A 27,880-nucleotide genomic window follows, 5' to 3' on the forward strand; every position below is an offset into this window, starting at 1 on the left:
CACCAACCAAACAGGGCTGGGGAAATACTCAGTTGGGGCCCTGGATCCTCATACTGGGTGCTACTGGCAGGGGCAGCCTCTCCTGTCTGTTTAGATATTGGAAAACTAAAGCGAAGGGAATGAAATTACACAGGTGATGCTCCACTTGTGAGTTTTCTTGCAGGACTGAAAGGAAACCATCCTCGGGAAAGGAGAAGAATGGCGATGGACCAAAACAAGAGGAATCACTGGAACACCAAAGGGTGGATTGTAATGGAAGATCAGAAGATCATCAGGTGAATGCTGTGGTGTTGACAGCGATTCCATGTTTTGACAGCTGGTTGACAGCTCTGGGAAGGGAAGGGCTGGCTCCACAGCTGTAATCAATCAAGGCCAATGGGACTCTGATGGACACCTGAGCTTCATTTGACCTTGATGGGACTTTGAATTGACATGGACTGAAGAGATGGCTCAGCTGAGCCTAATTTGGACTTAACCAGGGGCTAGCAAGGTAGCTCACAGCTGAGCTACCTTGGATTATGAGACCTCCAAGGATAAAAGGCAGCTTCAGAAGGACCAAAGGCTACCCTGACCCAGAGGGAGACACTACCTGATCCAGAGGAAACATTGACCTTGACCTTGTACTGGGATTGGACTCTAACTTTTGCCTGCTGCATTTGTGAGTTTAACAAGGGAAGCTAATTAGCCTTAAGTGGGCACAAGGCCCAGTGGATTGGGATTTGGCAGAACAAAAAACTGGCTACTTTTCCTTATAGGAGGAGTTTGGCGAGGTTCCTCTCTGCTACTGGAAGTAAAATCAGATGGGAAGCTCAGCGAGCAGAAGACAAACCTGGATTTTCCTCCCAAGCCCACTGAAATGGGATTCCTGCCTGCATTCCTGCTTTTAATCCTAGCTGCTTTCTGCACACTTCTGATTTTGCTGGTTGCGGGAAGCATTTACATCCATGCCACCACCACAGAGATTCCTCCTGGAGTGGAGCAGCCGGCAAAGGTCCGACTCCTTCATGTCATAGTCGTTGGCTTCGGTTTACTGGTAGGTTGATGAGGGGTTAGAGTTAAACTACGTTATGTCAGCATGAGATTAATGAGGGTCTTGTTGACTGGGCAGGTTCAGGGTTAAAGTAGCCAAATAGTTTTGAGATTCAGTCTGGGTTCAATTGACCCATTTCTGCCCTGCCCAGAGGTGTACGCATTTCATCCCTGTAGCTTATTTGCAAAGTTGGGGAGAAATGGCTTAAGCAGGACCAGACTTTCCAAAGTAACCTTCAGTGCACTTCAGATGCACTTCAAGTCAGAGCCTGTGGTCTGGAGCCGATTCTGTTTTGTGAACCCTCCCTCTAGAGGAGGCCTGCACAGCGTTGTCATTGTCCATCTCCCTCCTGTACCTTCCTTTTGTTTCAATAGTTAAGAACATAAGAACAGCCCCACTGGATCAGGCCATAGGCCCATCTAGTCCAGCTTCCTGTATCTCACAGCGGCCCACCAAATGCCCCAGGGAGCACACCAGATAACAAGAGACCTCATCCTGGTGCCCTCCCTTGCATCTGGCATTCTGACATAACCCATTTCTAAAATCAGGAGGTTGCGCATACACATCATGGCTTGTACCCCATAATGGATTTTTCCTCCAGAAACTTGTCCAATCCCCTTTTAAAGGCGTCTAGGCTAGACGCCATCACCACATCCTGTGGCAAGGAGTTCCACAGACCGACCACACGCTGAGTAAAGAAATATTTTCTTTTGTCTGTCCTAACCCGCCCAACACTCAGTTTTAGTGGATGTTCCCTGGTTCTGGTGTTATGTGAGAGTGTAAAGAGCATCTCCCTATCCACTCTGTCCATCCCCTGCATAATTTTGTAAGTCTCAATCATGTCCCCCCTCAGGCGTCTCTTTTCTAGGCTGAAGAGGCCCAAACACCGCAGCCTTTCCTCATAAGGAAGGTGCCCCAGCCCCATAATCATCTTAGTCGCTCTCTTTTGCACCTTTTTGGTTGGATGCATCAAAGAGTTGGATGCATCAAAGAGTTGGATGCATCAAAGGCAAAACCATGGCATTTTCAGAGAGCAGAAGGGCAATGATTGCATGTGTAGGCACATGTGCTGCAGTTCTGGTGCCCCGAATACAATAGTCAGTTCAACGAAGCACAGAACTTGCTAGTATTAGCATCTGAACTTTGAGTCCACCCAGTGCATTGACATTTTCAGAGAGCAGAAGGGCATTGATTGTATGTTTGCCTTGCACTGTTGTTCTGGTGCCCCCAATACTAAAGTCAATCAAGGAAACAGGAGGAGGAAAGGTGGGAAGGTCAAATGCTTGTGGGGGCAGGCAACCCTTTTCACCTGAGGCTATATTGAAGGGGTGGACATTATAGCCAGAACTTGCTAGAATTGTCATTTAAACTATGAGTCCACCCAGTGCAGATGTGAAACCCGAGTAAGCAGGTGGGAGATTTCTTATGAAAGTATTTCAAAATCTAGATTTAGAAACCGGAAATACAGCAGACCTCCAGAATATACTCCTGCAGATTTCAGGACAGGTGTGTCCATCCCTTGACTTTGAGCCTCTAAGTAGCTGACTACAGAAGGATCTAGCCATAAGAATTCATCAGACTGTTCTCTACAAGGTCGAACCAGGAGGGCATGTCTGCTTACTTAATCCCTGCACACACATTAGTAGTAGGAAGTACATACCTTATGTCAAAACTAACTTTGACAGCTGGTCCCGCCCCTTTTTACTGGAAATCCCGCCCCCTAAGGGGGTTCAAGTGACCCCTCAAACAACTCTCCCCACTGCCCCCCACCACTGGGGAGGGTTTTTGGGACACCCCGACATTTGGTTTGGCAGGAAAAGGAGCCTGCCAATGAAGTGTGGGAAAGGGGGTTCATGTGACCCCTCAAACAACTCTTCCCGTTCCCCTCGACCGCTAGGGAAGGATTTTGTAGCCCCCCTACATTTGGTTTGGCAGGAAAAGGAGCCCGCCAATAAAGTGTGGGAAAGGGGTTCATGTGACCACTCAAACAACTTCCCCCGTTCCCCTTGACTGCTAGGGAAGGGTTTTGTAGCACCCTGACATTTGGTTTGGCGGGAAAAGGAGCCTGCCAGTAAAGTGTGGGAAAGGGGTTCATGTGACCACTCAAACAACTCGCCCCATTCCCCTCGACTGCTAGGGAAGGGTTTTGTAGCTGAAGGAACTTTTGACTGTTCTGATGCTTACAGGGGGATTAATTCAAATGAATTTAGAAGACATGGGCCTGGGGGGCATGGGGGAATAGAACCTGCTCACATAGGGGTTACACCAAAAAAAAAAAAGGACTGAAAATCAGAAGCTGATCAGACACATTTCTATATGGGAAAACAATTTCAGCTATTTTATATTCCATGAGACTGGGAATCAGATTCTGTGTCTGGATTTTTACACGTGCAAAAACCAGACACAGGTCAAAAACTGGGGTTAATCCAAGACTATTGCATTCCAATAACTTGGAAATTTTTCAAAACTTTTTTGTCATGGGAAGCAGATTCTGTGTCTGGTTTTGTGTCTCCAAACCAAATGTCGGGGTGTCCCAAAAACCCTCCCCAGTGGTGGGGGGCAGTGGGGGGTTGTTTGAGGGGTCACTTGAACCCCTTTAGGGGGCAGGATTTCCGGTAAAAAGGTGCGGGACCAGCTGTCAAAGTTAGTTTTGACATAAGGTATGTACATCCTACTACTCACATTTTCTCTCTCACTCTCAAAAGGGAAACATTTTCGAGAATTTTCGTATATGCAGCCAACTTCAGGTTATCCGGTATCTGCAAAACAGGCTAACACGAGCAAAAGACCCTGCGCTCTTCATAAAGGATGTGAAGTTCAAAGATGTGCCTGTCCGAATGTACCAGCACAAAGTTCCCTCTGGTGGCCGAAGGAAGGGCATTGTCTTCTTCCATGGAGGCGGAGGGGTGATGGGGAGCACTGGTGAGTTACAGCTGAAATTCACCTGGATTATACTTCTCAGAGCACTTGCATGGAGGTCTACCTAATGAAGAAACATAGTTACCCTGCTGTCATTGTTTGCACAGGAGGACCCCATACCCAAGGAGGTTCCCCAGTATCAGTGGGGAAAAAGAAAACAATACAGCAGGAAGCTATATAGGAAATGTCATGCTTCCAGTTAGTCACCGCTTGCCTACCGGTTGCCTACTGGTTGCTGGTGGCCTGTACATTCGATTCTTCATTTGAAGAAGAAGGTTAAGCAGAAAGCATCTGTGCTACCAGTACTAGTACACTAAACAAAGGTACTTGTAATGGGCACGCGCAAGGCACAAAGTCCCCCAGATCCAAATGAAAGTGCAGACACCAGAGTCTGGGATATGGTCCCCCCCCCCCGATTCTGAAAAGAGCCTCTGCAGGGATTTGTCGGAATTACCTTTTTATTTTGGGTGTATATTTCTGTATTTCAGAAAAGCTTTACTGGGTGCGTGTGCATAGAGAAAGTGTGTGTGGTGTATGGTTTATACAGGTGAAGCCTCTGTATATGTGGGGGTTCTCTTCCCGACCCCCCCATGAATACCAAAACCTGCAGATAATGAAATCCACGGTTTTCGGAGCCATCTTTCCTGAACGTGACTTTAGTCTGTCGGGGCCCCTCCCAGGGCCCTCCCCTGACCCCCGACTTACCCGGGAGCAGGCACCCCATGCCCAGGGTGGGGAGGCTTCACTGCCCTCGAAGGGGGCAAAGCAGGTTGGCTCACCTCAACCAGCCAGAGGGGGCTGGCAGGGCCAACAGGGAACACTACAGGAAACAAGCCAGGAACATGAAAGGCCTTTTCTGCCCCACCTGGAGGAAGGGGAGGGGCCAAAGGGGGCAGGCTTCCTCCATAAAACAGGGAGGCCAGGGATGAGAGGCAGGCAGTGTGAAGCAGGGAGCTGTGAGGTCAACAGCTCCTGCTCCTAGGCCAGGTTTGGCAGCTCTGCTAGTGAGGAGGACAAGGGTGCTGGAACCCCCTCCCCCTGCAGCCAATCTGAAGCCTCCCTGGGGATGAACAAGCCTGCTCCAGGCCCCTCCAGGGGAAGGCCCCTACATAGTCTTGCTCTAGTCATGTCGTGAGCCGTTCTGAATCTCGGAGAGGCTGCATGTCCCCATGTGTGGCATGTCCTAGGCTCAGAATGCCACCTGAAGACTTTTTTGACAACTTATGGTTTTAGGAAAAATCACATAGTCATAAAAAAACACTTATGTGAACGTTCTGAACCTCGGAGAAGCCACAAGGGCTGTGCATGTGGCCTCTCTGAGGCTCCAAATACCTCCCAGATATGACCTGAACAAGGTTCTGTTCGGGTCTGGGATAGACACACACACACACATTTGAATAGCTTTTTCAACACATCTCAGTTATACCTGGAATTCACTCATTCAGTGCATGCTCCACTCTTTCAATCTCTCTCTGCTGTTTTAAAGGTTAAAATTACACTCTCCCATGTTCATTTGCATATGACATGGTGATTCAAACTGTTTTGTGTGTGTGTGTGTGTGTGTGAGAGAGAGAGAGAGAGAGAGAGAGAGAGAGAGAGTCAACTTTAGCTATGATCAATTGCTATTCCCAAAGATGGCAATTAGTCCATTTGCAGAAATTTTTGTGCTACAGCAGGAATTTGCCAGATAAAAAGGCATTTGCCATTTACTAGCTAGAAAAGCATTAGAAGCAACGTTTGTAAACTAAAGAAAAGACCAGGTTTCACTTTTCAACACTGTTGCGGTCCCAATTCTGTCAAATGAGTGGGGGGGCGCCTGAATTTAGGCAGAGCTTTATATAGTGCATTATATATAAATGATCTTATACAACCACACCCAGGTGCATTCTGCACTGCATGTGTGTTTCTGTGTGTGAACCGTTGTTGCTTTTGTTCCTCCAGCAAGTAGCCTGGAATCCTCATAATCCTTACATGGATCCCTGGAGCTGGTGGTTCTGCTTCTTTCCTTCTCTGCTGTCAATGGATTCAACATTGCCAGGAACAAAACACTGTTGTTCCTCCTTCTCTCACTTCCTATTGCAGCCTTTTAGTGGTGGTTGTCTGATTGATCGCTGACCCTTCCCATTCTGGGCCTTTGGGATGGCACATGTGCAAACACACTTCACAAATGCCAGGGGTTCTTTCGTTTGTCATCTCTGGAAACACTTCCTTTGCAGATACCCATGACAAGATGTGCAGCTATTTCGCCAGAGAAAGCGGATCGGTGGTTGTGTCTGTTGAGTAAGTTGATCTAAATATGGAGGGCGGGCAGTTCAGGAGGGTTATACTCTTGTGGAGATTGCATTGCACACACTGAGAGGTGCAGCTTGGTAGAGCATGAATCAGCCCAGTCAGGCCACTGCTCTGATCTCCATGTCCCTTCCCAAAGTCACAGCTCTTCCCTAGAGGTGAGCAAATATTGAGAGGGAGGAATGGGCAAGTCCACTATCTTTGACACAGGAAGTCTTGATGGAGCCCCGGAACTTGTCAGGACAATCAAATGTTTCTATTACCAACTTTGTCAGTACTTCTCAAACCCCGGTCTTCTCCTTAAGAAGTGGGAACTGGAGAAAGGTTCACAGGAGCAGTCCTCAAACTTTGTACAGCCATGACTGACCTTGTCCTCCATGGTAGGTTGTGATGCAGTGCTCACTATCGTTACCTTTTCAGCTGTATCAATCACTTTTTCTTTAGTTACCGCCTGGCTCCTGAGCACAAGTATCCAGTGCCCCTCGATGACTGTCTCGCTGCCACCACCCATTTTCTGGAAGCCGCAGAAGACCACATGGTGGATCCTGCACAGGTCATTGTTGCAGGCGATAGTGCTGGAGGCAACCTTGCAACTGCTGTTTGCCAAATCTTAGCGGGCAGACCTGGCCTTCCAAAGGTGCGGGCCCAGATCCTCATCTATCCATGTGTCCAGGGAATAGACTTCAACTTGCCTTCATATCAGCAAAATCAAACCGTGCCCTTTGCATTCAGGGAAGAGGCTGTTTCTTGTGTTTTGCAGTGTCTGAAAGGGGAATCATCTCTCTTGAAAGAGCTCTTGGAAGGCTCTCATGTTCCTGTCACCCAAAAATTACAATACCAGAAATGGCTGAGTGCAGACCACATTCCCAAAGAATTTAAGGCCAGAGGCTACAAACCCCCGGTAACCATGCCCTGCAAGGATGACGTCTACGAGGCAGTTAAGGCTTTGAGCTCGCCAGGTTTCTCCCCCCTTCTTGCTGAGGATGCTGTGATTTCCCAGCTGCCAGAGGCATGCATTGTGACCTGCGAATACGATATCCTGAGGGACGATGGCTTGCTCTACAAGAAAAGATTGGAGGACCACCAGATCCCAGTGACTTGGTACCACATTGCTAATGGCTTCCATGGCATTTTGACCTTCATTGAACTGGGCTGGTTCAGTTTTCCTTCTGCAAAGAAGGGGATGGATGACATTGTCAAGTTCATCAAAAGCTTATAAAGGAAATCCCACTGAATTCTGACGGTTGTTATGGTACTACAGTATTTGTGCTCTGGACGGTTATGTCCTGGTCAAAAACCTCCCAGTCATTGGTGTCCCTGGACACGTGTATCTGGGGTTTTTTGCATCCTGGTCATTTGCAGTCCACTATAACTTGTCAACAGGCTATAACTGGGCAACAAACCACTGTTATATATCCTAAGCCTCTTCTCCTAGCCCTAACTCTTACCCTAACCCTACCTATGCATCTTAAAACTCAAGCGCATGTAATATAAATATATACACATATATTTAGAATCAAATATCTGGGACTCATAATGGATCGATGCTAATCTCCAATACCAGGACGCTTTTGACCAAAACACAATTATCCAGGATGCAGTGGTCCTGTCAAAGTTTGTGATATTTTTTCACCCATCTGTCTACTCCCACAGTCTCAACAGCTCTGCCACCTTCCCCTCAACTCTGCCATGGTCTCCTCAACTTGCCTGTGCTCACCCTCCCTAATAAACTCCTCTTCGAAGCTCTACTTGGCTCAGCACATGCTTCTGTAAAGGGGAGGGAGCAGGAGAGAAAATTTGTTTGTTTGGTTAGGAAATATATATCCCACCTTTCCAAGGCTGAAGCAAATGCCCAAGGTGGCTTACAAAGCTTTATAATAACGTAGAAAGTATCACAACAGGTAAAAACTAAAATATCAATTTTAACATTGCATAGTGAAATGCAAGCCAAAACAGAGCAACAGTGGTGGGCCTCCCCAGCCCCAGGAAAAAGGTCCGAGATGGCAGCTTCTGTGGGATGCTGCCTCCACCACCCCACATGCAAATCCGCCCCCCCCCTTACCTGGAGAGCACAATATCTCACGCGACCACGACACATCGGGGAAACCACCTGAAGATTCCCCAACACTTTAAATTGTGCTTCTAGTAAATTAGAAGCACAGTTTTGGACCCTCGTCGAGAGCCTTGGAGGACCTTCTGTGGGGTCCTAAAGCTCCACACCTGGGGCATTTACCCCATCAGGTCATCGGGAGGTCTGCAACTACAGAGCAAAATCTAACAAATAGCATTGGGCCAATGGAGAACAAGTTAGTCCAGGGGAGTAGTCAAGGCACAGCTGTATTTTAGAGGCACAGAGGGCAAATATACACTCAGCAAACAAATGCCAGGCAGAACAAGTGTATTTTGAGCCCTCACTGAAAAGGCACGAGGGTGGGAGTAGTTCCCCTAGAAGGGAATTCCATGGTTGTGGTGCCACCACAGAGAAGGCTTGCCCCCAAGCTGCCACCCCTCTCACTTGAGACAGAATCAGAACTTGCAGAAGTCCCCCCTCAGATGAACTAATTGGACAGGACAGGCTGGAATGCATGGAATGTGGCAGTCTCTCAGAGATCCTGGACCCAGATTATGGAGGGCGAAAGGTTAGAACAAGCATACAACAAACCTTTATTAAGCATATGGTTTTACAACTAATACCTCCAAACAGTCATGTATGAGGGTATATGTTAAAAGAGAGATAAGAAATAAGGGTTAAAACACAGCAATTTGCTTACACAGTTACTCCAAGTTGCTTAGAACCAGCAGCTTAGCCCGTTTCATGTTGCTCAAATGAAAAAATTTAGCAACTGGAAGGGTCACGAATTCGAATTCACCCTCCAGCAAAAGTTGTAAAGAGGTGATCTCAGAGAGACCTTTTTCGTTTCCTGACAACGAGGGGAGATGCTGGTCTCTGAGCACTTGATTAAAAGCACAACGCAGAACAATGTGTGGAAGAGAGTCTACCTCTCTGAGGCCACAATTGCAAAATCGTTCTTCTTTCGGAGCAGAACAAGTGTTAGAACAAGCACTTTAGGTTAGAAGTAGACCCAGGAAGGTGGGCTAGATGGGCCCCTGGCCCGATCCAGCACAAATCTTCTTTTGTTCATCCCAAGCACTATGGGATGGTCACATCCTCTGCCAAAAGTAAAACCAACTCTGTGACCTCAATGGGTTTGAGGAAGTTCTAGGAAATGGAAGTCCAGGGTCTTTGTCAATTTAATTTTCTTTTAGTGGCTCACATGTTCTTCATGTTGTTTGAAAATAAAATCTTTAAGGCCCTGCATGGGGTAGGCCGTCTTTTATTACAGACAATTCAAAGTCACCACACAGAAACAAGAGCTGGTCCAGGAAAACTACCTCAATATTTCCCATTCAGTGAGAGTCTGGCTGCTCATGGACACCCAAAAGAGAGCACAAAGTTCTGAAGCAGAACCAGGTTGCGACAATAGCAGCCCCTGCAACATTTTTGTTTGTTGGAAGTATCACTCCTTTTGGGGGCAGGTACAGTGTGCAGGTGTGGGCAGCTTGATACACATCAAGAGAGAGAGGCTTCCAGCCCCTCCTGCCTCTTGGTTTCTGTGCCTTTCTTTCATAACCTGCTCTTGTCTAAGAAAGGGCTCTGAATGCTGTCCTTTACCATCTGGAAACAAGTCCACTTTTGAAGGCTTCAGTAATGCAGGTGTCCTCTGTTATCTGTGGAATTGGTACCTGCTGCTTCAGTTATCTGCAGTTCCGCAGGTACCAGGGATGCCCTTTGACAGGGTAAAGAGAAGGCTATAAACAGCTCTGTTTACCTGAGTGCAGCAAAACAGTCTTCTGAGCTGCCTGTAGCCTTTTCCTTCCTCCTACTCCCCAGTGTCAGCCCAGAAAGAGACCAGCAAGAAAATGCATCATAGTGCATTTTGGGGCAACACTGGAGGCAGGGGGAGCCTCAGAGCAACAAGGAGGTGGTTGCAGGCAGCTTGGAGGGTTGCATATGCCTTGAAAACACAGTGGTTTCGCTAGACAAAGGTAAACAGAGCCATTCTTAGCGTCTCCTGTCCAGGATCCGGCCCAGGATCACCCTACTGAGGCTGCAATCCTATCCACACATACCTGGGAGAAAGTCCTATTGCCTATAATGGGACTCACTTCTAAGTAGACATGCATAGGATCAGACTCTTACAGCCCAATCCTGAGCTGCCCGGAGCCGCAGGACCCAGAGGCTCCACAAAGGGCTGCCGCCGGATCTGCAGGACCCCAAGCTGCCACCCTTCTCACTTGGGACAGAAGCAGAACTTGCAGAAGACCCCCCTCAGATGAACTAAGAGAGAGGTCACCTCCAGTCATGACATCGCTTCTGGTGGGTCCTGACAGATTCTCATTCTAAAAAGTGGGTCCTGGTGCGAAATGTGTGAGAACCACTGTATTAGGTTGTATTTTCCCATCTGGATTGCAATCCTTGAGACTGATGTGTCTGAAATGAATGTTATCATGAATGTAATCTGTGAACCAGTTTAGCAGCTGTGAAGATGCAACCGATGTCCTCCCACAAGGGACAAGTTGCAGCCTGCCCAGATTCGGTAGCCAAGAAGCCCTATTATACTTAGATCAAGCTTTATCTTGCCTGTCAGTCAAAACAACTGGCTATTTTTCCTTATAGGAGGAGTTTAGAGAGCTTCCTCTCTGCTACTGGAAGTAAAATCAGATGGGAAGCTTTTTCCTCCCAAGCCCACTGAAATGGGATTCCTGCCTGCATTCCTGCTTTTAATCCTAGCTGCTTTCTGCACACTTCTGATTTTGCTGGTTGTGGGAAGCATTTACATCCATGCCACCACCACAGAGATTCCTCCTGGAGTGGAGCAGCCGGCAAAGTTCCGACTCCTTCATGTCATAGTCATTGGCTTCGGTTTACTGGTAGGTTGATGAGGGGTTAGAGTTAAACTACGTTATGTCAGCATGAGATTAATGAGGGTCTTGTTGACTGGGCAGGTTCAGGGTTAAAGTAGCCAAATAGTTTTGAGATTCAGTCTGGGTTCAATTGACCCATTTCTGCCCTGCCCAGAGGTGTACGCATTTCATCCCTGTAGCTTATTTGCAAAGTTGGGGAGAAATGGCTTAAGCAGGACCAGACTTTCCAAAGTAACCTTCAGTGCACTTCAGATGCACTTCAAGTCAGAGCCTGTGGTCTGGAGCCGATTCTGTTTTGTGAACCCTCCCTCTAGAGGAGGCCTGCACAGCGTTGTCATTGTCCATCTCCCTCCTGTACCTTCCTTTTGTTTCAATAGTTAAGAACATAAGAACAGCCCCACTGGATCAGGCCATAGGCCCATCTAGTCCAGCTTCCTGTATCTCACAGCGGCCCACCAAATGCCCCAGGGAGCACACCAGATAACAAGAGACCTCATCCTGGTGCCCTCCCTTGCATCTGGCATTCTGACATAACCCATTTCTAAAATCAGGAGGTTGCGCATACACATCATGGCTTGTACCCCATAATGGATTTTTCCTCCAGAAACTTGTCCAATCCCCTTTTAAAGGCGTCTAGGCTAGACGCCATCACCACATCCTGTGGCAAGGAGTTCCACAGACCGACCACACGCTGAGTAAAGAAATATTTTCTTTTGTCTGTCCTAACCCGCCCAACACTCAGTTTTAGTGGATGTTCCCTGGTTCTGGTGTTATGTGAGAGTGTAAAGAGCATCTCCCTATCCACTCTGTCCATCCCCTGCATAATTTTGTAAGTCTCAATCATGTCCCCCCTCAGGCGTCTCTTTTCTAGGCTGAAGAGGCCCAAACACCGCAGCCTTTCCTCATAAGGAAGGTGCCCCAGCCCCATAATCATCTTAGTCGCTCTCTTTTGCACCTTTTTGGTTGGATGCATCAAAGAGTTGGATGCATCAAAGAGTTGGATGCATCAAAGGCAAAACCATGGCATTTTCAGAGAGCAGAAGGGCAATGATTGCATGTGTTGGCACATGTGCTGCAGTTCTGGTGCCCCGAATACAATAGTCAGTTCAACGAAGCACAGAACTTGCTAGTATTAGCATCTGAACTTTGAGTCCACCCAGTGCATTGACATTTTCAGAGAGCAGAAGGGCATTGATTGTATGTTTGCCTTGCACTGTTGTTCTGGTGCCCCCAATACTAAAGTCAATCAAGGAAACAGGAGGAGGAAAGGTGGGAAGGTCAAATGCTTGTGGGGGCAGGCAACCCTTTTCACCTGAGGCTATATTGAAGGGGTGGACATTATAGCCAGAACTTGCTAGAATTGTCATTTAAACTATGAGTCCACCCAGTGCAGATGTGAAACCCGAGTAAGCAGGTGGGAGATTTCTTATGAAAGTATTTCAAAATCTAGATTTAGAAACCGGAAATACAGCAGACCTCCAGAATATACTCCTGCAGATTTCAGGACAGGTGTGTCCATCCCTTGACTTTGAGCCTCTAAGTAGCTGACTACAGAAGGATCTAGCCATAGGAATTCATCAGACTGTTCTCTACAAGGTCGAACCAGGAGGGCATGTCTGCTTACTTAATCCCTGCACACACATTAGTAGTAGGAAGTACATACCTTATGTCAAAACTAACTTTGACAGCTGGTCCCGCCCCTTTTTACTGGAAATCCCGCCCCCTAAGGGGGTTCAAGTGACCCCTCAAACAACTCTCCCCACTGCCCCCCACCACTGGGGAGGGTTTTTGGGACACCCCGACATTTGGTTTGGCAGGAAAAGGAGCCTGCCAATGAAGTGTGGGAAAGGGGGTTCATGTGACCCCTCAAACAACTCTTCCCGTTCCCCTCGACCGCTAGGGAAGGATTTTGTAGCCCCCCTACATTTGGTTTGGCAGGAAAAGGAGCCCGCCAATAAAGTGTGGGAAAGGGGTTCATGTGACCACTCAAACAACTTCCCCCGTTCCCCTTGACTGCTAGGGAAGGGTTTTGTAGCACCCCGACATTTGGTTTGGCGGGAAAAGGAGCCTGCCAGTAAAGTGTGGGAAAGGGGTTCATGTGACCACTCAAACAACTCGCCCCGTTCCCCTCGACTGCTAGGGAAGGGTTTTGTAGCTGAAGGAACTTTTGACTGTTCTGATGCTTACAGGGGGATTAATTCAAATGAATTTAGAAGACATGGGCCTGGGGGGCATGGGGGAATAGAACCTGCTCACATAGGGGTTACACCAAAAAAAAAAGGACTGAAAATCAGAAGCTGATCAGACACATTTCTATATGGGAAAACAATTTCAGCTATTTTATATTCCATGAGACTGGGAATCAGATTCTGTGTCTGGATTTTTACACGTGCAAAAACCAGACACAGGTCAAAAACTGGGGTTAATCCAAGACTATTGCATTCCAATAACTTGGAAATTTTTCAAAACTTTTTTGTCATGGGAAGCAGATTCTGTGTCTGGTTTTGTGTCTCCAAACCAAATGTCGGGGTGTCCCAAAAACCCTCCCCAGTGGTGGGGGGCAGTGGGGGGTTGTTTGAGGGGTCACTTGAACCCCTTTAGGGGGCAGGATTTCCGGTAAAAAGGTGCGGGACCAGCTGTCAAAGTTAGTTTTGACATAAGGTATGTACATCCTACTACTCACATTTTCTCTCTCACTCTCAAAAGGGAAACATTTTCGAGAATTTTCGTATATGCAGCCAACTTCAGGTTATCCGGTATCTGCAAAACAGGCTAACACGAGCAAAAGACCCTGCGCTCTTCATAAAGGATGTGAAGTTCAAAGATGTGCCTGTCCGAATGTACCAGCACAAAGTTCCCTCTGGTGGCCGAAGGAAGGGCATTGTCTTCTTCCATGGAGGCGGAGGGGTGATGGGGAGCACTGGTGAGTTACAGCTGAAATTCACCTGGATTATACTTCTCAGAGCACTTGCATGGAGGTCTACCTAATGAAGAAACATAGTTACCCTGCTGTCATTGTTTGCACAGGAGGACCCCATACCCAAGGAGGTTCCCCAGTATCAGTGGGGAAAAAGAAAACAATACAGCAGGAAGCTATATAGGAAATGTCATGCTTCCAGTTAGTCACCGCTTGCCTACCGGTTGCCTACCGGTTGCTGGTGGCCTGTACATTCGATTCTTCATTTGAAGAAGAAGGTTAAGCAGAAAGCATCTGTGCTACCAGTACTAGTACACTAAGCAAAGGTACTTGTAATGGGCACGCGCAAGGCACAAAGTCCCCCAGATCCAAATGAAAGTGCAGACACCAGAGTCTGGGATATGGTCCGTCCCCCCCCCCCGATTCTGAAAAGAGCCTCTGCAGGGATTTGTCGGAATTACCTTTTTATTTTGGGTGTATATTTCTGTATTTCAGAAAAGCTTTACTGGGTGCGTGTGCATAGAGAAAGTGTGTGTGGTGTATGGTTTATACAGGTGAAGCCTCTGTATATGTGGGGGTTCTCTTCCCGACCCCCCATGAATACCAAAACCTGCAGATAATGAAATCCACGGTTTTCGGAGCCATCTTTCCTGAACGTGACTTTAGTCTGTCGGGGCCCCTCCCAGGGCCCTCCCCTGACCCCCGACTTACCCGGGAGCAGGCACCCCATGCCCAGGGTGGGGAGGCTTCACTGCCCTCGAAGGGGGCAAAGCAGGTTGGCTCACCTCAACCAGCCAGAGGGGGCTGGCAGGGCCAACAGGGAACACTACAGGAAACAAGCCAGGAACATGAAAGGCCTTTTCTGCCCCACCTGGAGGAAGGGGAGGGGCCAAAGGGGGCAGGCTTCCTCCATAAAACAGGGAGGCCAGGGATGAGAGGCAGGCAGTGTGAAGCAGGGAGCTGTGAGGTCAACAGCTCCTGCTCCTAGGCCAGGTTTGGCAGCTCTGCTAGTGAGGAGGACAAGGGTGCTGGAACCCCCTCCCCCTGCAGCCAATCTGAAGCCTCCCTGGGGAGGAACAAGCCTGCTCCAGGCCCCTCCAGGGGAAGGCCCCTACATAGTCTTGCTCTAGTCATGTCGTGAGCCGTTCTGAATCTCGGAGAGGCTGCATGTCCCCATGTGTGGCATGTCCTAGGCTCAGAATGCCACCTGAAGACTTTTTTGACAACTTATGGTTTTAGGAAAAATCACATAGTCATAAAAAAACACTTATGTGAACGTTCTGAACCTCGGAGAAGCCACAAGGGCTGTGCATGTGGCCTCTCTGAGGCTCCAAATACCTCCCAGATATGACCTGAACAAGGTTCTGTTCGGGTCTGGGATAGACACACACACACACATTTGAATAGCTTTTTCAACACATCTCAGTTATACCTGGAATTCACTCATTCAGTGCATGCTCCACTCTTTCAATCTCTCTCTGCTGTTTTAAAGGTTAAAATTACACTCTCCCATGTTCATTTGCATATGACATGGTGATTCAAACTGTTTTGTGTGTGTGTGTGTGTGTGTGTGAGAGAGAGAGAGAGAGAGAGAGAGAGAGAGAGAGAGAGAGTCAACTTTAGCTATGATCAATTGCTATTCCCAAAGATGGCAATTAGTCCATTTGCAGAAATTTTTGTGCTACAGCAGGAATTTGCCAGATAAAAAGGCATTTGCCATTTACTAGCTAGAAAAGCATTAGAAGCAACGTTTGTAAACTAAAGAAAAGACCAGGTTTCACTTTTCAACACTGTTGCGGTCCCAATTCTGTCAAATGAGTGGGGGGGCGCCTGAATTTAAGGCAGAGCTTTATATAGTGCATTATATATAAATGATCTTATACAACCACACCCAGGTGCATTCTGCACTGCATGTGTGTTTCTGTGTGTGAACCGTTGTTGCTTTTGTTCCTCCAGCAAGTAGCCTGGAATCCTCATAATCCTTACATGGATCCCTGGAGCTGGTGGTTCTGCTTCTTTCCTTCTCTGCTGTCAATGGATTCAACATTGCCAGGAACAAAACACTGTTGTTCCTCCTTCTCTCACTTCCTATTGCAGCCTTTTAGTGGTGGTTGTCTGATTGATCGCTGACCCTTCCCATTCTGGGCCTTTGGGATGGCACATGTGCAAACACACTTCACAAATGCCAGGGGTTCTTTCGTTTGTCATCTCTGGAAACACTTCCTTTGCAGATACCCATGACAAGATGTGCAGCTATTTCGCCAGAGAAAGCGGATCGGTGGTTGTGTCTGTTGAGTAAGTTGATCTAAATATGGAGGGCGGGCAGTTCAGGAGGGTTATACTCTTGTGGAGATTGCATTGCACACACTGAGAGGTGCAGCTTGGTAGAGCATGAATCAGCCCAGTCAGGCCACTGCTCTGATCTCCATGTCCCTTCCCAAAGTCACAGCTCTTCCCTAGAGGTGAGCAAATATTGAGAGGGAGGAATGGGCAAGTCCACTATCTTTGACACAGGAAGTCTTGATGGAGCCCCGGAACTTGTCAGGACAATCAAATGTTTCTATTACCAACTTTGTCAGTACTTCTCAAACCCCGGTCTTCTCCTTAAGAAGTGGGAACTGGAGAAAGGTTCACAGGAGCAGTCCTCAAACTTTGTACAGCCATGACTGACCTTGTCCTCCATGGTAGGTTGTGATGCAGTGCTCACTATCGTTACCTTTTCAGCTGTATCAATCACTTTTTCTTTAGTTACCGCCTGGCTCCTGAGCACAAGTATCCAGTGCCCCTCGATGACTGTCTCGCTGCCACCACCCATTTTCTGGAAGCCGCAGAAGACCACATGGTGGATCCTGCACAGGTCATTGTTGCAGGCGATAGTGCTGGAGGCAACCTTGCAACTGCTGTTTGCCAAATCTTAGCGGGCAGACCTGGCCTTCCAAAGGTGCGGGCCCAGATCCTCATCTATCCGTGTGTCCAGGGAATAGACTTCAACTTGCCTTCATATCAGCAAAATCAAACCGTGCCCTTTGCATTCAGGGAAGAGGCTGTTTCTTGTGTTTTGCAGTGTCTGAAAGGGGAATCATCTCTCTTGAAAGAGCTCTTGGAAGGCTCTCATGTTCCTGTCACCCAAAAATTACAATACCAGAAATGGCTGAGTGCAGACCACATTCCCAAAGAATTTAAGGCCAGAGGCTACAAACCCCCGGTAACCATGCCCTGCAAGGATGACGTCTACGAGGCAGTTAAGGCTTTGAGCTCGCCAGGTTTCTCCCCCCTTCTTGCTGAGGATGCTGTGATTTCCCAGCTGCCAGAGGCATGCATTGTGACCTGCGAATACGATATCCTGAGGGACGATGGCTTGCTCTACAAGAAAAGATTGGAGGACCACCAGATCCCAGTGACTTGGTACCACATTGCTAATGGCTTCCATGGCATTTTGACCTTCATTGAACTGGGCTGGTTCAGTTTTCCTTCTGCAAAGAAGGGGATGGATGACATTGTCAAGTTCATCAAAAGCTTATAAAGGAAATCCCACTGAATTCTGACGGTTGTTATGGTACTACAGTATTTGTGCTCTGGACGGTTATGTCCTGGTCAAAAACCTCCCAGTCATTGGTGTCCCTGGACACGTGTATCTGGGGTTTTTTGCATCCTGGTCATTTGCAGTCCACTATAACTTGTCAACAGGCTATAACTGGGCAACAAACCACTGTTATATATCCTAAGCCTCTTCTCCTAGCCCTAACTCTTACCCTAACCCTACCTATGCATCTTAAAACTCAAGCGCATGTAATATAAATATATACACATATATTTAGAATCAAATATCTGGGACTCATAATGGATCGATGCTAATCTCCAATACCAGGACGCTTTTGACCAAAACACAATTATCCAGGATGCAGTGGTCCTGTCAAAGTTTGTGATATTTTTTCACCCATCTGTCTACTCCCACAGTCTCAACAGCTCTGCCACCTTCCCCTCAACTCTGCCATGGTCTCCTCAACTTGCCTGTGCTCACCCTCCCTAATAAACTCCTCTTCGAAGCTCTACTTGGCTCAGCACATGCTTCTGTAAAGGGGAGGGAGCAGGAGAGAAAATTTGTTTGTTTGGTTAGGAAATATATATCCCACCTTTCCAAGGCTGAAGCAAATGCCCAAGGTGGCTTACAAAGCTTTATAATAACGTAGAAAGTATCACAACAGGTAAAAACTAAAATATCAATTTTAACATTGCATAGTGAAATGCAAGCCAAAACAGAGCAACAGTGGTGGGCCTCCCCAGCCCCAGGAAAAAGGTCCGAGATGGCAGCTTCTGTGGGATGCTGCCTCCACCACCCCACATGCAAATCCGCCCCCCCCCTTACCTGGAGAGCACAATATCTCACGCGACCACGACACATCGGGGAAACCACCTGAAGATTCCCCAACACTTTAAATTGTGCTTCTAGTAAATTAGAAGCACAGTTTTGGACCCTCGTCGAGAGCCTTGGAGGACCTTCTGTGGGGTCCTAAAGCTCCACACCTGGGGCATTTACCCCATCAGGTCATCGGGAGGTCTGCAACTACAGAGCAAAATCTAACAAATAGCATTGGGCCAATGGAGAACAAGTTAGTCCAGGGGAGTAGTCAAGGCACAGCTGTATTTTAGAGGCACAGAGGGCAAATATACACTCAGCAAACAAATGCCAGGCAGAACAAGTGTATTTTGAGCCCTCACTGAAAAGGCACGAGGGTGGGAGTAGTTCCCCTAGAAGGGAATTCCATGGTTGTGGTGCCACCACAGAGAAGGCTTGCCCCCAAGCTGCCACCCCTCTCACTTGAGACAGAATCAGAACTTGCAGAAGTCCCCCCTCAGATGAACTAAGAGGACAGGACAGGCTGGAATGCATGGAATGTGGCAGTCTCTCAGAGATCCTGGACCCAGATTATGGAGGGCGAAAGGTTAGAACAAGCATACAACAAACCTTTATTAAGCATATGGTTTTACAACTAATACCTCCAAACAGTCATGTATGAGGGTATATGTTAAAAGAGAGATAAGAAATAAGGGTTAAAACACAGCAATTTGCTTACACAGTTACTCCAAGTTGCTTAGAACCAGCAGCTTAGCCCGTTTCATGTTGCTCAAATGAAAAAATTTAGCAACTGGAAGGGTCACGAATTCGAATTCACCCTCCAGCAAAAGTTGTAAAGAGGTGATCTCAGAGAGACCTTTTTCGTTTCCTGACAACGAGGGGAGATGCTGGTCTCTGAGCACTTGATTAAAAGCACAACGCAGAACAATGTGTGGAAGAGAGTCTACCTCTCTGAGGCCACAATTGCAAAATCGTTCTTCTTTCGGAGCAGAACAAGTGTTAGAACAAGCACTTTAGGTTAGAAGTAGACCCAGGAAGGTGGGCTAGATGGGCCCCTGGCCCGATCCAGCACAAATCTTCTTTTGTTCATCCCAAGCACTATGGGATGGTCACATCCTCTGCCAAAAGTAAAACCAACTCTGTGACCTCAATGGGTTTGAGGAAGTTCTAGGAAATGGAAGTCCAGGGTCTTTGTCAATTTAATTTTCTTTTAGTGGCTCACATGTTCTTCATGTTGTTTGAAAATAAAATCTTTAAGGCCCTGCATGGGGTAGGCCGTCTTTTATTACAGACAATTCAAAGTCACCACACAGAAACAAGAGCTGGTCCAGGAAAACTACCTCAATATTTCCCATTCAGTGAGAGTCTGGCTGCTCATGGACACCCAAAAGAGAGCACAAAGTTCTGAAGCAGAACCAGGTTGCGACAATAGCAGCCCCTGCAACATTTTTGTTTGTTGGAAGTATCACTCCTTTTGGGGGCAGGTACAGTGTGCAGGTGTGGGCAGCTTGATACACATCAAGAGAGAGAGGCTTCCAGCCCCTCCTGCCTCTTGGTTTCTGTGCCTTTCTTTCATAACCTGCTCTTGTCTAAGAAAGGGCTCTGAATGCTGTCCTTTACCATCTGGAAACAAGTCCACTTTTGAAGGCTTCAGTAATGCAGGTGTCCTCTGTTATCTGTGGAATTGGTACCTGCTGCTTCAGTTATCTGCAGTTCCGCAGGTACCAGGGATGCCCTTTGACAGGGTAAAGAGAAGGCTATAAACAGCTCTGTTTACCTGAGTGCAGCAAAACAGTCTTCTGAGCTGCCTGTAGCCTTTTCCTTCCTCCTACTCCCCAGTGTCAGCCCAGAAAGAGACCAGCAAGAAAATGCATCATAGTGCATTTTGGGGCAACACTGGAGGCAGGGGGAGCCTCAGAGCAACAAGGAGGTGGTTGCAGGCAGCTTGGAGGGTTGCATATGCCTTGAAAACACAGTGGTTTCGCTAGACAAAGGTAAACAGAGCCATTCTTAGCGTCTCCTGTCCAGGATCCGGCCCAGGATCACCCTACTGAGGCTGCAATCCTATCCACACATACCTGGGAGAAAGTCCTATTGCCTATAATGGGACTCACTTCTAAGTAGACATGCATAGGATCAGACTCTTACAGCCCAATCCTGAGCTGCCCGGAGCCGCAGGACCCAGAGGCTCCACAAAGGGCTGCCGCCGGATCTGCAGGACCCCAAGCTGCCACCCTTCTCACTTGGGACAGAAGCAGAACTTGCAGAAGACCCCCCTCAGATGAACTAAGAGAGAGGTCACCTCCAGTCATGACATCGCTTCTGGTGGGTCCTGACAGATTCTCATTCTAAAAAGTGGGTCCTGGTGCGAAATGTGTGAGAACCACTGTATTAGGTTGTATTTTCCCATCTGGATTGCAATCCTTGAGACTGATGTGTCTGAAATGAATGTTATCATGAATGTAATCTGTGAACCAGTTTAGCAGCTGTGAAGATGCAACCGATGTCCTCCCACAAGGGACAAGTTGCAGCCTGCCCAGATTCGGTAGCCAAGAAGCCCTATTATACTTAGATCAAGCTTTATCTTGCCTGTCAGTCAAAACAACTGGCTATTTTTCCTTATAGGAGGAGTTTAGAGAGCTTCCTCTCTGCTACTGGAAGTAAAATCAGATGGGAAGCTTTTTCCTCCCAAGCCCACTGAAATGGGATTCCTGCCTGCATTCCTGCTTTTAATCCTAGCTGCTTTCTGCACACTTCTGATTTTGCTGGTTGTGGGAAGCATTTACATCCATGCCACCACCACAGAGATTCCTCCTGGAGTGGAGCAGCCGGCAAAGTTCCGACTCCTTCATGTCATAGTCATTGGCTTCGGTTTACTGGTAGGTTGATGAGGGGTTAGAGTTAAACTACGTTATGTCAGCATGAGATTAATGAGGGTCTTGTTGACTGGGCAGGTTCAGGGTTAAAGTAGCCAAATAGTTTTGAGATTCAGTCTGGGTTCAATTGACCCATTTCTGCCCTGCCCAGAGGTGTACGCATTTCATCCCTGTAGCTTATTTGCAAAGTTGGGGAGAAATGGCTTAAGCAGGACCAGACTTTCCAAAGTAACCTTCAGTGCACTTCAGATGCACTTCAAGTCAGAGCCTGTGGTCTGGAGCCGATTCTGTTTTGTGAACCCTCCCTCTAGAGGAGGCCTGCACAGCGTTGTCATTGTCCATCTCCCTCCTGTACCTTCCTTTTGTTTCAATAGTTAAGAACATAAGAACAGCCCCACTGGATCAGGCCATAGGCCCATCTAGTCCAGCTTCCTGTATCTCACAGCGGCCCACCAAATGCCCCAGGGAGCACACCAGATAACAAGAGACCTCATCCTGGTGCCCTCCCTTGCATCTGGCATTCTGACATAACCCATTTCTAAAATCAGGAGGTTGCGCATACACATCATGGCTTGTACCCCATAATGGATTTTTCCTCCAGAAACTTGTCCAATCCCCTTTTAAAGGCGTCTAGGCTAGACGCCATCACCACATCCTGTGGCAAGGAGTTCCACAGACCGACCACACGCTGAGTAAAGAAATATTTTCTTTTGTCTGTCCTAACCCGCCCAACACTCAGTTTTAGTGGATGTTCCCTGGTTCTGGTGTTATGTGAGAGTGTAAAGAGCATCTCCCTATCCACTCTGTCCATCCCCTGCATAATTTTGTAAGTCTCAATCATGTCCCCCCTCAGGCGTCTCTTTTCTAGGCTGAAGAGGCCCAAACACCGCAGCCTTTCCTCATAAGGAAGGTGCCCCAGCCCCATAATCATCTTAGTCGCTCTCTTTTGCACCTTTTTGGTTGGATGCATCAAAGAGTTGGATGCATCAAAGAGTTGGATGCATCAAAGGCAAAACCATGGCATTTTCAGAGAGCAGAAGGGCAATGATTGCATGTGTTGGCACATGTGCTGCAGTTCTGGTGCCCCGAATACAATAGTCAGTTCAACGAAGCACAGAACTTGCTAGTATTAGCATCTGAACTTTGAGTCCACCCAGTGCATTGACATTTTCAGAGAGCAGAAGGGCATTGATTGTATGTTTGCCTTGCACTGTTGTTCTGGTGCCCCCAATACTAAAGTCAATCAAGGAAACAGGAGGAGGAAAGGTGGGAAGGTCAAATGCTTGTGGGGGCAGGCAACCCTTTTCACCTGAGGCTATATTGAAGGGGTGGACATTATAGCCAGAACTTGCTAGAATTGTCATTTAAACTATGAGTCCACCCAGTGCAGATGTGAAACCCGAGTAAGCAGGTGGGAGATTTCTTATGAAAGTATTTCAAAATCTAGATTTAGAAACCGGAAATACAGCAGACCTCCAGAATATACTCCTGCAGATTTCAGGACAGGTGTGTCCATCCCTTGACTTTGAGCCTCTAAGTAGCTGACTACAGAAGGATCTAGCCATAGGAATTCATCAGACTGTTCTCTACAAGGTCGAACCAGGAGGGCATGTCTGCTTACTTAATCCCTGCACACACATTAGTAGTAGGAAGTACATACCTTATGTCAAAACTAACTTTGACAGCTGGTCCCGCCCCTTTTTACTGGAAATCCCGCCCCCTAAGGGGGTTCAAGTGACCCCTCAAACAACTCTCCCCACTGCCCCCCACCACTGGGGAGGGTTTTTGGGACACCCCGACATTTGGTTTGGCAGGAAAAGGAGCCTGCCAATGAAGTGTGGGAAAGGGGGTTCATGTGACCCCTCAAACAACTCTTCCCGTTCCCCTCGACCGCTAGGGAAGGATTTTGTAGCCCCCCTACATTTGGTTTGGCAGGAAAAGGAGCCCGCCAATAAAGTGTGGGAAAGGGGTTCATGTGACCACTCAAACAACTTCCCCCGTTCCCCTTGACTGCTAGGGAAGGGTTTTGTAGCACCCCGACATTTGGTTTGGCGGGAAAAGGAGCCTGCCAGTAAAGTGTGGGAAAGGGGTTCATGTGACCACTCAAACAACTCGCCCCGTTCCCCTCGACTGCTAGGGAAGGGTTTTGTAGCTGAAGGAACTTTTGACTGTTCTGATGCTTACAGGGGGATTAATTCAAATGAATTTAGAAGACATGGGCCTGGGGGGCATGGGGGAATAGAACCTGCTCACATAGGGGTTACACCAAAAAAAAAAGGACTGAAAATCAGAAGCTGATCAGACACATTTCTATATGGGAAAACAATTTCAGCTATTTTATATTCCATGAGACTGGGAATCAGATTCTGTGTCTGGATTTTTACACGTGCAAAAACCAGACACAGGTCAAAAACTGGGGTTAATCCAAGACTATTGCATTCCAATAACTTGGAAATTTTTCAAAACTTTTTTGTCATGGGAAGCAGATTCTGTGTCTGGTTTTGTGTCTCCAAACCAAATGTCGGGGTGTCCCAAAAACCCTCCCCAGTGGTGGGGGGCAGTGGGGGGTTGTTTGAGGGGTCACTTGAACCCCTTTAGGGGGCAGGATTTCCGGTAAAAAGGTGCGGGACCAGCTGTCAAAGTTAGTTTTGACATAAGGTATGTACATCCTACTACTCACATTTTCTCTCTCACTCTCAAAAGGGAAACATTTTCGAGAATTTTCGTATATGCAGCCAACTTCAGGTTATCCGGTATCTGCAAAACAGGCTAACACGAGCAAAAGACCCTGCGCTCTTCATAAAGGATGTGAAGTTCAAAGATGTGCCTGTCCGAATGTACCAGCACAAAGTTCCCTCTGGTGGCCGAAGGAAGGGCATTGTCTTCTTCCATGGAGGCGGAGGGGTGATGGGGAGCACTGGTGAGTTACAGCTGAAATTCACCTGGATTATACTTCTCAGAGCACTTGCATGGAGGTCTACCTAATGAAGAAACATAGTTACCCTGCTGTCATTGTTTGCACAGGAGGACCCCATACCCAAGGAGGTTCCCCAGTATCAGTGGGGAAAAAGAAAACAATACAGCAGGAAGCTATATAGGAAATGTCATGCTTCCAGTTAGTCACCGCTTGCCTACCGGTTGCCTACCGGTTGCTGGTGGCCTGTACATTCGATTCTTCATTTGAAGAAGAAGGTTAAGCAGAAAGCATCTGTGCTACCAGTACTAGTACACTAAGCAAAGGTACTTGTAATGGGCACGCGCAAGGCACAAAGTCCCCCAGATCCAAATGAAAGTGCAGACACCAGAGTCTGGGATATGGTCCGTCCCCCCCCCCCGATTCTGAAAAGAGCCTCTGCAGGGATTTGTCGGAATTACCTTTTTATTTTGGGTGTATATTTCTGTATTTCAGAAAAGCTTTACTGGGTGCGTGTGCATAGAGAAAGTGTGTGTGGTGTATGGTTTATACAGGTGAAGCCTCTGTATATGTGGGGGTTCTCTTCCCGACCCCCCATGAATACCAAAACCTGCAGATAATGAAATCCACGGTTTTCGGAGCCATCTTTCCTGAACGTGACTTTAGTCTGTCGGGGCCCCTCCCAGGGCCCTCCCCTGACCCCCGACTTACCCGGGAGCAGGCACCCCATGCCCAGGGTGGGGAGGCTTCACTGCCCTCGAAGGGGGCAAAGCAGGTTGGCTCACCTCAACCAGCCAGAGGGGGCTGGCAGGGCCAACAGGGAACACTACAGGAAACAAGCCAGGAACATGAAAGGCCTTTTCTGCCCCACCTGGAGGAAGGGGAGGGGCCAAAGGGGGCAGGCTTCCTCCATAAAACAGGGAGGCCAGGGATGAGAGGCAGGCAGTGTGAAGCAGGGAGCTGTGAGGTCAACAGCTCCTGCTCCTAGGCCAGGTTTGGCAGCTCTGCTAGTGAGGAGGACAAGGGTGCTGGAACCCCCTCCCCCTGCAGCCAATCTGAAGCCTCCCTGGGGAGGAACAAGCCTGCTCCAGGCCCCTCCAGGGGAAGGCCCCTACATAGTCTTGCTCTAGTCATGTCGTGAGCCGTTCTGAATCTCGGAGAGGCTGCATGTCCCCATGTGTGGCATGTCCTAGGCTCAGAATGCCACCTGAAGACTTTTTTGACAACTTATGGTTTTAGGAAAAATCACATAGTCATAAAAAAACACTTATGTGAACGTTCTGAACCTCGGAGAAGCCACAAGGGCTGTGCATGTGGCCTCTCTGAGGCTCCAAATACCTCCCAGATATGACCTGAACAAGGTTCTGTTCGGGTCTGGGATAGACACACACACACACATTTGAATAGCTTTTTCAACACATCTCAGTTATACCTGGAATTCACTCATTCAGTGCATGCTCCACTCTTTCAATCTCTCTCTGCTGTTTTAAAGGTTAAAATTACACTCTCCCATGTTCATTTGCATATGACATGGTGATTCAAACTGTTTTGTGTGTGTGTGTGTGAGAGAGAGAGAGAGAGAGAGAGAGAGAGAGAGTCAACTTTAGCTATGATCAATTGCTATTCCCAAAGATGGCAATTAGTCCATTTGCAGAAATTTTTGTGCTACAGCAGGAATTTGCCAGATAAAAAGGCATTTGCCATTTACTAGCTAGAAAAGCATTAGAAGCAACGTTTGTAAACTAAAGAAAAGACCAGGTTTCACTTTTCAACACTGTTGCGGTCCCAATTCTGTCAAATGAGTGGGGGGGCGCCTGAATTTAAGGCAGAGCTTTATATAGTGCATTATATATAAATGATCTTATACAACCACACCCAGGTGCATTCTGCACTGCATGTGTGTTTCTGTGTGTGAACCGTTGTTGCTTTTGTTCCTCCAGCAAGTAGCCTGGAATCCTCATAATCCTTACATGGATCCCTGGAGCTGGTGGTTCTGCTTCTTTCCTTCTCTGCTGTCAATGGATTCAACATTGCCAGGAACAAAACACTGTTGTTCCTCCTTCTCTCACTTCCTATTGCAGCCTTTTAGTGGTGGTTGTCTGATTGATCGCTGACCCTTCCCATTCTGGGCCTTTGGGATGGCACATGTGCAAACACACTTCACAAATGCCAGGGGTTCTTTCGTTTGTCATCTCTGGAAACACTTCCTTTGCAGATACCCATGACAAGATGTGCAGCTATTTCGCCAGAGAAAGCGGATCGGTGGTTGTGTCTGTTGAGTAAGTTGATCTAAATATGGAGGGCGGGCAGTTCAGGAGGGTTATACTCTTGTGGAGATTGCATTGCACACACTGAGAGGTGCAGCTTGGTAGAGCATGAATCAGCCCAGTCAGGCCACTGCTCTGATCTCCATGTCCCTTCCCAAAGTCACAGCTCTTCCCTAGAGGTGAGCAAATATTGAGAGGGAGGAATGGGCAAGTCCACTATCTTTGACACAGGAAGTCTTGATGGAGCCCCGGAACTTGTCAGGACAATCAAATGTTTCTATTACCAACTTTGTCAGTACTTCTCAAACCCCGGTCTTCTCCTTAAGAAGTGGGAACTGGAGAAAGGTTCACAGGAGCAGTCCTCAAACTTTGTACAGCCATGACTGACCTTGTCCTCCATGGTAGGTTGTGATGCAGTGCTCACTATCGTTACCTTTTCAGCTGTATCAATCACTTTTTCTTTAGTTACCGCCTGGCTCCTGAGCACAAGTATCCAGTGCCCCTCGATGACTGTCTCGCTGCCACCACCCATTTTCTGGAAGCCGCAGAAGACCACATGGTGGATCCTGCACAGGTCATTGTTGCAGGCGATAGTGCTGGAGGCAACCTTGCAACTGCTGTTTGCCAAATCTTAGCAGGCAGACCTGGCCTTCCAAAGGTGCGGGCCCAGATCCTCATCTATCCGTGTGTCCAGGGAATAGACTTCAACTTGCCTTCATATCAGCAAAATCAAACCGTGCCCTTTGCATTCAGGGAAGAGGCTGTTTCTTGTGTTTTGCAGTGTCTGAAAGGGGAATCATCTCTCTTGAAAGAGCTCTTGGAAGGCTCTCATGTTCCTGTCACCCAAAAATTACAATACCAGAAATGGCTGAGTGCAGACCACATTCCCAAAGAATTTAAGGCCAGAGGCTACAAACCCCCGGTAACCATGCCCTGCAAGGATGACGTCTACGAGGCAGTTAAGGCTTTGAGCTCGCCAGGTTTCTCCCCCCTTCTTGCTGAGGATGCTGTGATTTCCCAGCTGCCAGAGGCATGCATTGTGACCTGCGAATACGATATCCTGAGGGACGATGGCTTGCTCTACAAGAAAAGATTGGAGGACCACCAGATCCCAGTGACTTGGTACCACATTGCTAATGGCTTCCATGGCATTTTGACCTTCATTGAACTGGGCTGGTTCAGTTTTCCTTCTGCAAAGAAGGGGATGGATGACATTGTCAAGTTCATCAAAAGCTTATAAAGGAAATCCCACTGAATTCTGACGGTTGTTATGGTACTACAGTATTTGTGCTCTGGACGGTTATGTCCTGGTCAAAAACTTCCCAGTCATTGGTGTCCCTGGACACGTGTATCTGGGGTTTTTTGCATCCTGGTCATTTGCAGTC

General features: G+C 47.7%; 3 protein-coding genes across 3 annotated transcripts; all 3 read left to right on the forward strand.

The window, feature by feature from the left end:
* Positions 1-856: 856 nt before the first annotated feature.
* Positions 857-7,457, forward strand: LOC136660540 (arylacetamide deacetylase-like 4). Its single transcript, XM_066637786.1, has 4 exons — positions 857-1,033; positions 3,736-3,952; positions 6,166-6,229; positions 6,683-7,457. The coding sequence occupies exons 1-4, from the start codon at positions 857-859 to the stop codon at positions 7,455-7,457; spliced, it is 1,233 nt and encodes a 410-aa protein (XP_066493883.1).
* Positions 7,458-10,993: 3,536 nt separating this feature from the next.
* LOC136660544 (arylacetamide deacetylase-like 4) lies at positions 10,994-17,604 on the forward strand. The gene is made up of 4 exons (XM_066637790.1): positions 10,994-11,170; positions 13,871-14,087; positions 16,313-16,376; positions 16,830-17,604. Exons 1-4 carry the CDS (start codon positions 10,994-10,996, stop codon positions 17,602-17,604), a joined length of 1,233 nt encoding a protein of 410 aa, XP_066493887.1.
* Positions 17,605-21,140: 3,536 nt separating this feature from the next.
* On the forward strand, positions 21,141-27,735 carry LOC136660543 (arylacetamide deacetylase-like 4). Its single transcript, XM_066637789.1, has 4 exons — positions 21,141-21,317; positions 24,018-24,234; positions 26,444-26,507; positions 26,961-27,735. The coding sequence occupies exons 1-4, from the start codon at positions 21,141-21,143 to the stop codon at positions 27,733-27,735; spliced, it is 1,233 nt and encodes a 410-aa protein (XP_066493886.1).
* The last annotated feature ends 145 nt before the right edge of the window (positions 27,736-27,880 follow it).

This window comes from Tiliqua scincoides, chromosome 9 (genome assembly GCF_035046505.1).
Source record: "Tiliqua scincoides isolate rTilSci1 chromosome 9, rTilSci1.hap2, whole genome shotgun sequence".
Taxonomy (NCBI): Eukaryota; Metazoa; Chordata; class Lepidosauria; order Squamata; family Scincidae; genus Tiliqua; species Tiliqua scincoides.